This window comes from Xiphophorus couchianus, chromosome 8 (assembly GCF_001444195.1).
Source record: "Xiphophorus couchianus chromosome 8, X_couchianus-1.0, whole genome shotgun sequence".
NCBI classification, from domain to species: domain Eukaryota; kingdom Metazoa; phylum Chordata; class Actinopteri; order Cyprinodontiformes; family Poeciliidae; genus Xiphophorus; species Xiphophorus couchianus.
In genome coordinates this window covers 26168938-26181111 of record NC_040235.1, presented here as the reverse complement: position 1 = coordinate 26181111, position 12174 = coordinate 26168938, and the positions used below count along the sequence as shown (strand labels likewise).

Sequence of the window (12174 nt, the reverse complement as noted above, 5' to 3'; positions counted from 1 at the left end):
GAGCACGGAACAGGTTTTTCAAAGAGTTCTGTTTGTTTGACACAGTACGGCATGAAAGTGAACCACATCAACTGAAAATGTAACAAATGAGTCTACCGGACAATCAGGTGTGCAAACACCTTTAAAGATGCCTGTATCCATCTGAAGACTCTTTGTTTTCTGTTTATGTGGCAGCATTGTGTGTTAGTGAGTCTGCCTTACCTTGACATACTGAAGATCGGCCAGAGCTCGAACGCTGAAGTCTGGGATGTATTGGAAAGGGGTTCCTGGGATCTGAGTGTTGCTTCCGCCGATGGAGCCGCCCTCTTGAGCGCGCTCGGTGCAGCTCAGAGAGGCTGAGCGGTTCAGGTGGCCCGCATGCGACGGAGAACGAAACTCTGGGGACGAACAGAAAGGAGAGGTCAGCGGCGGCGCCGCACGAAAACAAACGGAAAGGAGCAAAGACGGGAGAGTGCGTGGTGAAAAAACACAACGTGAACGGATGACTCAAAAGAAACAGGGGAAAGTGCAGCATTCTGAATGCAGAGAGAAGTGATGAACACAAAGTAACACATCACAAAAAAAAACATCCAAAGCGTTGTCGATGAGCAACTGATGCAGCGATGAGACTATTTGTTTTGCAGAGAATGCAACAAACAAGCCATGCGATGAGAGAAAGTGCCCAGATTGAAGTTTGAATGGCCGCAACAGGACGGTCTGTCCGTGTGGACGGACCTCTCTCATTGGCTGGTTCATGGTCCAAGTGATGGAGGGGCTGTTCTTGGGTCAGTGGCTCAACAGCAAATGTAATGATAAGAGCTGAGTTTGAGAGTGTGGGGATTATGTGGGGAGGTTCAGGGAAACGTCTGGGCTTAAAGGAATAGTTCACCTTAATAAGAACATATGCTTTTGTATGCTGACGACAACGTTAGCTTAGCCTGTGACAAACAGACGGGAAGCAGTCGGAAACACCTGCTCTGACTTTACGTCATAAGTGGAGCGCAAAAGTACTCACACCTTGAACCTTCTCACAACCACAAATGTCAATGTATTTTATAGGAGTTTTATTGGACAGGCCAACACAAAGCAGTGCATAAAGGAGTTGCAAATACATAAAACACTTTCCGTCTTCATTTGTAAAGACGGTCTGACACACCAGGCAGGAAGATTATTAATAAAACGAGCAGTCTACGGATCCTAAGCCCTATTTAAATTTAGCAACAAGCCACTTAGGGACCACTGCAAACATGTGGAAGAAGGCGAGACCCAAATGAAATCTTTTAGGCTACATGCAAACCTTTTTTTTTTTACTGCTCTGCGACAAACATGGAGCCATGCAACTTTCAAGAGTTTTATTTGTAAAAGTTAATAACAACCTTCCATCCTTTTCTTTCTACTTCCGGATTATTCACTACTTTGTATAAGTCCCAATAAATACACCGCAGCTTGTGGTTGTAATATGAGAAAATATAAAAAAGGTTCATGGGATATGAATATTTTTGTGAAGAACGGTGTCTGTGAATGTGCCAAACTGTCAAATAATTTGCCAAATGTTAAAAAAATAAATAAAAAAATCTGATCAAGCACCAGACAGACGGTTATGAATCTTGTTACTGAACAGAAGGTCAAAATGGAACTCTTCCTGCAAAAGCAATCAAATTTATGAAATATGGTTGCAGTATGCAATGTTTACTCCTGAGGTCTTGTTAAAGTTGAAAATGTCCTGCATACAAAGTGAGACACCAAAGATAAAACCTCACTTTAAGCCCTTTAGCTGATGGTTTTCTGGGGAAAAACACAACCAGAGCTCTGCTTCTGGACCTGGTTTAGGGGTTTTATGGTTAGAATATCATTATTCAGTGGTTAGCTTTGATTGGTCTAGACCAGATGGCAAAGATTACAAGCACTACATGTGTAGCCCAACAGGCCAACCAGAACAAACAACACAGCAGCTTTGGTTACTTCACACTTTACCTTAAAATAGCAAACATTTTGGTATAATAAATATTACTATTTACTAATATATATACTTACTGAGGTATGGACTTTATCAAAACAAATCTTGTCAATAAATTCTCAGGCACAGAGAGCAAATAAACACATCTGTTAAAGTGTGAAACTACTGAGTTAACCAGAGCTCTGCAGTCAGATTCACCACCCCCTTCTGTGCAGAAGGAGTGATGGAGAACATCTGACCATGACCAAGTGGTTAAAACAAGGTGTTGGTTTTGTTAGGGTAGGAAGTTAAGAGGGTGCATCATCTAGAGTCCCATCCAGCAAGTCATCCATTACAACTACACTGCGACAATTCAGAACATGTTTACGTCTCTTCGTTGCTGATGAGATCTATGATTATTTTAAAATACCTCCACTGACAGCTGCCATTCACACAGGAACCTTTGTTGGGTGGACATCTGCAAGCATTTTGTTGTTTCAAAGAACCATTTTTGTGTTTTCATTTAGATAACCAACACATGTCCTATTAAAAATTGGACAAGAGATGATCTCATGCTAACAAATAGACACAGTCCAGCAAATCAACCAGGTTTTGTCAGATGTTGGCGAAACGAAGGGCTGTAACAAACAGGAAGTAGAGGTTGCAAGCTAGCATGGACCACACATGTCGCATGGAGAGAGTCCTCATCTCCAAGGACTTGGACTTAGAAACTGCTCAGAGTTTTGTGCCTCTCGAAAGGTACAGACCCCACTAGTGGGTCCGCTAAGCCGGAACTTAACCTGAAAATGAGTTTCCCTCTCTCCTTTTTGCAAATTAACTTTTTTTGTTGTTGTTGGAAAAACCAAAAAAAAAAACCTTCAAGTGAACGTGAAAACTTTTTTGCGAAATTGAGGGAGTTTTTATAACTTTTGCCATTCCTGTCAACCTTTTCTAAAGCGATGCTTCAAAATGCTGATAGAAACACGACTGGACTCGCCAGTTTTACTCCACAAAGGGAAAACTGACAAGAAGTGATAATATTCTGAACAATAAACACACTTACTTAAGAACGCCTTCTAACTTTAGTGGGATTTTTCCGCATTTTGCTCTGGTCTCTCAAAATGATACGGACTCTGAATTTTTCTTACTAACTGAAGTTGAATTAAATCTTTGTTTTTTTTTCTAAATATATTTTAAAAAAGAATTTGAAATTCTCTGGAAAAGACTGAAAGCGATATTTACGTTTTTCTTTGTTAAATATCAACAATGTTGGTTGGCTGTCAGCTGTCTTAGACGGGGTTTATGAATTTGGAGTTCTTAAACAGCTTTAAACGGTCATCTTCACAACTGTCGCTCTTCAAGAAACGTTTTTTTTCCTTTCAGCCATTCAAGAAAAAAAACATGAAAAAGTATTCTTTGTTAAAAAATACTTATATTCCGCATCGACATGAAACCGGCTGGATGTGGACTCTAAAGATGACTGGAAAACAATCAATGAGACTCGTGAAGAAAAAGTGTGTTCAGAAACACAGAGCCCTCCCCTCCCCCTCCGTCCCATGCAAATGTTTACCTGGGAAACGAGAGAACACAGAAAACCTCTTAAGAGAGAGGCGTCGTGGAGGGGGGGACGCCACTGATGGGGAGAGAGGAGGGGTGACAGCTGAGAGAGACAGAGGGGGAGAGAGAGAGAGACAGCGAGAGGGAGGAAGGGAGGGAAGAGGCACAGAAAGAGAATTGATATGGTTGATTTGTTTGTTTTCTTTTAATTGGAAAAGACAGGAGCTGATCCAACCTGTTTATAAAAATCAGACGTATATTTAAATTTGTTTTAAGACAACAGCTGATAGACTTGCATAATGTTCATGAGAAGAGCAAACAGCAGAGAGGAAAGAGAGCGACAGGAAGAAGAGACGGACACTCAGCACATCACAGTTTCTGCGTTGGATCAACAAAGTCCGTCAGTTTCTCATTTGGTCTGTGTTTTTTTAAATATTTTTTTTCCGTTAATAGATGAAATAATGCTTCAAAAATAGCTGTTTTGTATTCCCTCAACTTTTAAATTAGTTTGATCATTCGAAACAATCGAGTGGGACAAAGATGCGTCCTAGAGGTGCACCGATTGCCGTTTTCTGGCCGGTCTTTAGAAAGTCCCATCTGCCGATTCTGATTTTGGCCGATTACAATAATTTTGTCTGAAAAGTCACTAAACACAACAAGAAAGTTGCTAAGTTGGCAACAGTGAATTCTGAGGTGACTATTGTTAAATGTGCACGTTATTATGTGACCTTGTGGGCGGGGCCTGTCAGTCAGACCTCTCTCATGGCAGAGCAAAAGAAGACAGTGGCTGATTTTCAGACCTTTACGGAGGCTGATAAGATTGGTTTGTCATCTAATTATCGGCTGATCACCTAAAATGAAGGAAATCTGGATCCATTTATTGGTGCATCCTAAATACGTTCTAAAAAAAAAATTTTCCCACTGTTCAGTCAGAGACTTGGGGACAACACCAATTTCACATACAAAAAAAAAAAAAAAATCTAGAAACCATAAGTGAGCTCACACATCACGGTTTCTTTTGGCCCATCACCTTTCATTTGGGTGCAGTGCGACATTGCTGGATGACCTTTAACCACCAATAAGACAAATCCTCTCAAGAGCCTGGCAGGCCATCTCAGGGGAAACAGTCAGCTAATCTGCAACCCGCCGCCCCCACTGGAAACTATCTGAACTCTGATGCAGAATTCTTTCAGCTAACCAAAACCAAACCGCTCAGTAACAAACACAATAAAAGTGTCTCTGTCCAGCTTGGTCACTTTGAATGATTTTACTGGTAAACATGTAAATAGATCTTCATGCTGAGACATCAATGCTCCGTTTGCCTCCCATCAACAAAAGGCCCCGGATCCATTAAAAGGGTTCTTTTGGATGTCTGAGAGGAAAACAAACCAGTCAATATCTGTTCGGTCTGAGGTCAGTTTTGTTTGGGTCGCCTGTCGACTTGAACAAGGACACAAACTAAGTGCTTCCCTATTAGGACTAAGCCTATTGGCTTTCCTTCCACTCTGTACAAACAGATGGCTTTACTGTCAGCTCAATGACGCTGCACTTTATCAAAGAGCATCAGCGAGTGAAGGAGAACTCAGCTAGACTTTCATGTATTTTCCCCATGAGACTTTTCCAAAAATGGAGCAAACACACTGCCTGTTTTCACAACATGCTGATTTGTTCTGTTCTAGTGCATTTTTTGTATATGTACTTATATTTAATGACATACTAAAGATTCACCGTAGGTTTTTCAAGTGCTTTATGAAAATATAATGACAGTTATGCTGTGTACGATTTATATTTTATGTTTAAAAAATGTAATTTCAAACTAGGATCTGCCGTTTTTATCTCAGCAGCCACCTATCACCTTGTTTTCACACTCTTGCTGTCAGTTGGTGTGAAATGTGGGACCAAATGGGTCAAAGACAGTTTTCACCCCCCAGCCTTCAGGAATAAGTGTTAATTTTTAAATCTTCCTTCCCCTCTGCCCTCTTTCCACCAATAAAAGAAAATGTTAAACAAAACAATGCCCATAGAAAGTTCACTAAACATCATACTTTGTATATTTTGGTTTCAAACATGAGGTGCTTTTCTGTGTGACTGTACGGTCTGTAAAAATGTGACCAATCAAAAATTCTTCTGGTTTTTGTGACGAAAACAGGAACTCTGCATATAAAAAACATTCCTCTGACCGTTAGGCCTCACAAGCATCCTGAGAAATACATCATCGTCACGCTTGTGTCTCCAGGCGCATGTCTATAAGGAGCGTGTGTGTGTGTGTGTGTGTGTGTGTGTGCGCGTGTCATCTCACCCAGCGATGGCGTGCTCAGAGCCATGACTCCATAGTAAGAGAACGGGCCGGATTCGAACTTCATGTTCTCGTTTCCAGCTTCCACCTCCACCCGTCCCTGACGAACACACGCACAAATCTGATTTAATGTTGTTTTTACTTCATTTATCTGAGACATTATTCTCTAAAACAATTAAACCCAATCCTTCATGAGATCAGGATGAGACCTTTGTCGTCGTCACGGAAACGCTTTAGGTATACATATTTGTCCTGTTCTGTGACTGCCCAGTCTGTCTCTATTTATGCAACAGGCTTGTCATTGAACTTGGTCACATGACTATCTGGCCCGGTTTGTTGTGACCAAGCTGAAGGTTTTTGGTGCTATAAAAAACTTTGCTGGGTTCTATTGATAGAATAGATAGCCGCTCTTTAAATAAGATAAGATAAGATAAGATTTATTTGTCATTGTCATCAACAGATTACAACGAGATTGAGATTTGCTCGACTCGAGTTAAAATGCAGGTAATGTGTATATACATAACATACAATATACATATACAGTACATACATACATTAAAAAGATAAAGAAATAAATAGTACAAAATGAGAAATAAATAGACATCAGAAGATGGTTGCAGTGCCTGGAGGTGTCGCAACAGAATTTATATTTTTAACAAAGTGGTGTCAAGAGCAGAAGTTCTTATGCCTTTGAATTTAGTGCCATGATTGCCATCGGGTAAAAACTGTTTTTTAGGCGATTTGTCCTGGTTTTTATTGCTCTGTATCTCTTGCCTGATGGCAGCAGCTGGAAGAGACCATGGCCAGGGTGTGAAGAGTCATTTAAAATGTCCAAAACTTTCTTGTGGAGCCTGGAAGTGTAAATCTGTTCCATAGTGGGGAGGGGGCAGCCTATGGATCTCTCTGCTGCCCTAACAACCCTCTGGACCGAAATGAGCCTGTATGTATAATTTTGAACCACTGTGGATTAGAGAAGACATGCAGCAAATTCAAACACAAACTGTAGCACTTACTTCATCCTGGAGAAAACAAAATACTCTAAAGTAATCCTAAGAAGGAATATAAACAGGGGAGCACTGATTGTAGTTTTTTTTGACCGATCGTCGATCTTGGCAGAGATCTATATTTTTGTCTGAAAACTTGCTAAATACAGCACAGAAGTTAGCCAAATGTCGTCCAGACAACTAGTGACAAATTTGCACTTACCCAAGATATAAGGGTATATTAGCAGCTAGTTAGCGACTGCTTCGAGTTACAGAACATAATGAAGACGTCTGCACACGACTCAAACTGTTGCCTGACAGAAAAGTGCTGTGAAAAAAAACCTCAGTAGAACGTACAAGATTAAATAGTTCTGGCACAACAACATCTAAGAGCTGGGATCAACCTTAATCAGCCTTAAGCCTTAATTTCAGACACATGAATTTCAGACTTTTTAAGGTTTTACAGACATTTAAACTTAAAGAAATTGGGACAGGACGACCAGAAGGCTGATGTAATGGTGCACCCTTAAACATAACATCCATGTCCGTACAAAGTTTCGACTGCAACTGTATGGAAAGCAAAAACAAAAAAAAAGAAGAGTCAAATTGAAAAAGTTATGTATTTAACTTTTTTCAGGATCTTTTCTGGGAAGTTTTCCGTTAACCATCCAGTGTCATCTAAAAATAAAAATAAAGCTTTTCTTAACCTTCCTATTGTTTTCCAACAAAGTGCCTGAGTATCAGAAACAACTCAGTGGCTCTTCCATGTAAAATCCCAGAGTCGAGTCCTGTAGCATGTAACACAGACACTTATAAATATTACATCCCAGCACGTTCTCCACTGCAGTGTCTATTTACCTCCAACATATACGCTGCCGTCTTAGTCAGGTCAACTAACATCATGTGTCACTTCACCTATTGAACATCAATACTACATTTCTGACCCTGAGCATCCATTTTAATCTGAGCAGAAAAAAATTCTCACATTCCAAGACCTGAAGCTTCAACTGGCTTTCACAAAGATGGAAATAAATCTGCACACACACACATGAATTCACCAGATTGGTGAAACAGGAACAGGTGTGCTCAGGTTGCACAGTCAGTGTCTACAGGCACTTTATCCACACCTTAGGTGTCAACAACTAAGCTTTTGAATCATACACAATCACACACATACCTCTATCTCAGCAAGCGCATTTAGACAATATTTATGGTTTGATCCTTTATGTAAAATATTGTTCTGCTAAGAGTCGCTCTTAGGACAATAATTCTGAACAGTTTTTTGCAAATCAAACTTATTCTATCACCTCTGAGCTTTAACTTTACATGTTCTTCTGGATGTTTTTCTTCCTGTTGACCTTTACCCCCTGAAATACAAGTAGGTCAAAGCAGATAGTATCACAATCTAGGGCTGGTGTAAGATCCTCACTGTGTATGTGGAAAAAAAATGAATAAAAGAAACACATTCTCTCTCATAAAAATGTATAACATAATCTAAATAATTGATCAAGAAAGAAACAACTAGTATTGCTACTGAAATAATATAATCTATTATTAACACTGTACTATTATAATATATAGATTTGGAAATATTTTTATTAAAATTCACTACATTGCTGCAGATGTTTTCAGGATATTATTCCTTTCTGCCGTTCGTCTCTTCGTCCAGAAGTTTTAATCTATAAAAGGCTAACGGTAGTTGTGTCATGCAAATTTTTAGCAAACTTTTAAAATGTGAAATTAGCCATGTTTCCATCGACAGGTTTGGAGTGAATCAACACTGAGATGCAAAGTTCGATTTTGTCAGATGTTGACGCTGCACATGGCTGTAATGAACAGGAAGTAGAAGTTGCAAACTAGCATGGACATCTAAGAAAATTGAGAAAGGTTCCACATATTCTGTAAATAGTTAGCAAGCTAAGAGACTGGTAAGCAGTAGACTGCAGACTATCTAACCAAGTCAATAGTCCAGCTAATATTAGTTTGCCAGAAGTTATGTTTCCATCCAATTGTAATGGGAATTTTACGCAAACTTTTGAAATTTTGCAAAAAGAAAAAAGAAATTTATCAGGTGTGTTGCCATCTATTAGTTTGGAGCAAATCAACCAGGCTACCCAGAGCGTAATTTCATGCTCTGGGTAGCCTGTTGGATGTAATAAACAGGAAGTAGTGGTTGGAAACTAGCATGGACCACACATCTCAGAAAAATGGAGAGTTCTCCCTCTGAGTTGCAGGTTTGGACTGAGAAATTTTTCAGAGTTTTGTGCCTCTAGTGAGGCACAGACCCATCAGTGGAAGTGAACATTCGCTACGTCGGAACTCGCGCGAAAAATGTGTTTCCATCAGCCTACTTTTGTAACTTAGGAATTCTGTTCACACCAGCCAGCTGTGAATGTTTCTCCAGTTTTTTTGTGTGGGCGTGTGTGTGTGTGGGCGTGTGTCTGTGTGTTCACCTGCAGGATGAGTACAAAGTAGTCAACAGGTTTTCCCTTCTGGTAGAGGAAGTGCAGAGGCGACCGTTTGTCGTTTTCGTTGAACTTGAGCTCCTGGATGACTTCTGGGTGCCTGAGGATCCTCAGCAGGACCCGCTCTGTGATCTGGAACGGGCTGAACAAGTTCACCTCTGAGAGGACCACAACAAAAAACAACAACGTCACGGCGAGACACACGCAGGTTAATGGGCTCATTAATTAAGGATTAATGAGAACAAAGCTATGCAAGCTATCATTTTACTCAACTTTCATAAAGAGTGTCAGTTGAGTCAACACATCTTTACACCTATGTACACATATAGTTGAAACATAAAACATCTGACTTGTGCTTAATATTTGTTTTTTAATTAAAAATGCAAAAAAAGAAAACAAGTTTTGAATCTTTATTCATTTATTTTATGGACCTGCTCAGCAGCAAGCTACACATTTGATATTTTAGTGACAGATAAAGTAGTCTTATTTTTGTGGGAAAGTGTAACCATTTTAGATCCAAAACCTAAAACAGTTCCGTAGGTTGGCTATTTTAGAGGAAAAGTGTACAGTTTGAATCATTTTTGCTGGGTCTGAAATGATCGTCCAAACATGTTCACCACGCATTTCTCACCGCATCAAACCCCTCAGCTACATTCCAGACTCTTGACGTCTGAGTTTGCGTTTTCAACGTTCATCAGAGTACCGACAGAGACTGAACAGGTACGACTTGTTTAGAAGGAAAAAAAGAACAAAAAAGAACAAAAAAAAACAAAAAACGACAACTTATTTCTAAAAAGAAAATTACAGCACAACTTAATGTAGCAAGGTAGAATCGAACCAGACCTAAACTACAGCTTAACACAGATGACGTGTCGGCCATAATAAACATCTCAGTGTACGGCGGTGGAGGGATCATGATTTGGACTTGCCAAAAGTATTCTAAAACAAGCTAAATCTTAGCTCAAACTGCTCTATGACACATGATGAGCCAAAGGCGGAACAGTAAATCTACAACAAGGTGATTTAATCGACCTCTTCTTTCCTCTGAATGACAGTACCGGGTTCATCCTGACCCGGAACATGACCCGTCCTCGTAGCTCACCTGTGGCTAAGAAACGATGAGCAGCCAGCATGAGCTGGGGAGTGATCTTCACTTTGCTGTCGCCGTCCTGCTTGAAGGCGGAGAAGTCCGGCTTGTTCTTGTGAGGATCCACCTTCTTCTTGTTCCTGTTGTCAGCTGAGAGTAAAGTAAGGAGGAAACAGTAAAATACAATTGGTTATTTTCGGCATGTTTTAAAGTGGACATCAGCAGGATTGGGTGTCGGGTGTCAAACAGGTCAGTACCTTGCAAAGTGTCCAGAACCCTTTGAACCCTCCCACAGCCACAAACTTCAGCCTGTTTTATTGCGATTTTATTTGATCCACCACATGTGTAAACAATACATGTGTTTTACTAAACCGTTTACAAATCTGAAAAAGAGCAGCTTGTGTTTGAATTCAGCCCCTTCCCCGTCCCATCGAGATCGGCTCTCATAAGCCCGATGTCCTGCGTCCCCAATAAAGCCCAACAAAAGGCGTCAGAGCTCGAGCTTCTATAATGACAACATGAGAAAAGGTCCAATGACTCACTGTAGAGGTCGGACTCGTCCAGGATCTCAGACTTGATGATCTCCTCGATGACGTCCTCCAGGGTGACCAGACCCAGAACCTCGTAGAACGGGTCGCCCTCGCCCTCGTTGTTCACCTTCTGGACGATGGCCAGGTGGGATTTACCTGCAGAGAGGCACCAGAGGTTGCGTCAAGCCACCGTCGATCGGCATTTTACGATACAAGACTTCCTGTTTTATAACATCAGGTGAAAGTGGGACAGGCGACAGATGGGACGAAAGGGAATAAAGTTTATTTCACAGCATGAGCTGCTTCTAAGACTTCAGTCTTCAAACAGATTTCTCCCCTCGGCTAGATGAAAATATATTTTCTTGTTTTTTTTTTTTACAGTTTTCAAACAGCCGTAGGATCTGTCAGTGGATTTAACCTGGCTGCCAGAGGGATGGACAGATACCTTAATATAGCCCAGACTGGGATAAGAGCCTGGGAGAGAAAGAAGTTGGAAAAACTGCCAGACTGAGATAAAGAGGAAAGAAGTAAAAGCGGTTCTCTGATACAGTACTGAACTGGTTTGATTTTTACATAAAGAACAGGGACTTTGTCGTATCAATAGGAAACTTCTCATTGAAGGGGACAGAAGTCAGATACCCCAAGGTTCAATCCTAGGACCCCTCATTTAATATCTATATGCTCCCACTAGTTCAGGTTAAAACAGGAAATAAGATTAGTGACCATAACTATGGAGATGATACACAACTCTACATTATGATGTCACCAGGTGACTCTGAGCCCATCCAACCACTGAACAGACATAGAGACAAAACTGAAGCCATTATCTTTGGACCTAAAGAGAAACGATCTGGAGTCAGAACTCAGCCTCAGTTAGCTGAAAATTAGTGATCAGAACTCAGACCTGAACCTTCAGAGTCGCATAAAGACAAATTTCCAGGATTAGAAGACTAGTGTCTCAGCAAGATCTGGAGAAACTAGATCATGTGTTTATCTTTAGTTGCATTAATTACTGCAACAGTGTCTTCACAGGTCTGCCTAAAAAAAAAAATCAATACTCCAGCTGCAGCTGATCCAGAATGCTGCTGCTGGCGTTCTCACTAAAACCAGGAAGATAGAGAACATCACACCAGTTCTACAGTCCTTCCACAGAGAGAAGAGACTTTAAAATGCTGTTGTTAGTTTATAAATCACTGAACGGCTTAGCACCACAACACATCAAAGATCTGCTGCTGTTGTATCAACCTTACGGACCTCTCAGGTCTTCTGGTTCTGCTTCTGCTCTGCCTCCAGAACCAGAACCAAACATGGAGAAGCAGCATTCAGCTTCTATGCACCACA

At 40.7% G+C, this 12174-nt stretch overlaps 1 protein-coding gene across 2 annotated transcripts in view; it reads right to left on the bottom strand.

The window, feature by feature from the left end:
• LOC114149958 (metal transporter CNNM4) overlaps positions 1-12174 on the bottom strand; it is a 28537-nt gene that overhangs the window by 9983 nt on the left and 6380 nt on the right. The window contains exons 2-7 of one of the 2 annotated variants that reach the window (XM_028026091.1): positions 10846-10989; positions 10319-10453; positions 9205-9374; positions 5772-5868; positions 3486-3575; positions 202-377 (exon numbers count right to left, since the gene is read on the bottom strand). In XM_028026091.1, the coding sequence (XP_027881892.1) occupies positions 202-377; positions 3486-3575; positions 5772-5868; positions 9205-9374; positions 10319-10453; positions 10846-10989 (812 nt within the window). The remainder of the gene's footprint in view (positions 1-201; positions 378-3485; positions 3576-5771; positions 5869-9204; positions 9375-10318; positions 10454-10845; positions 10990-12174) is intronic. The other variant, XM_028026093.1, reaches the window with a different exon arrangement.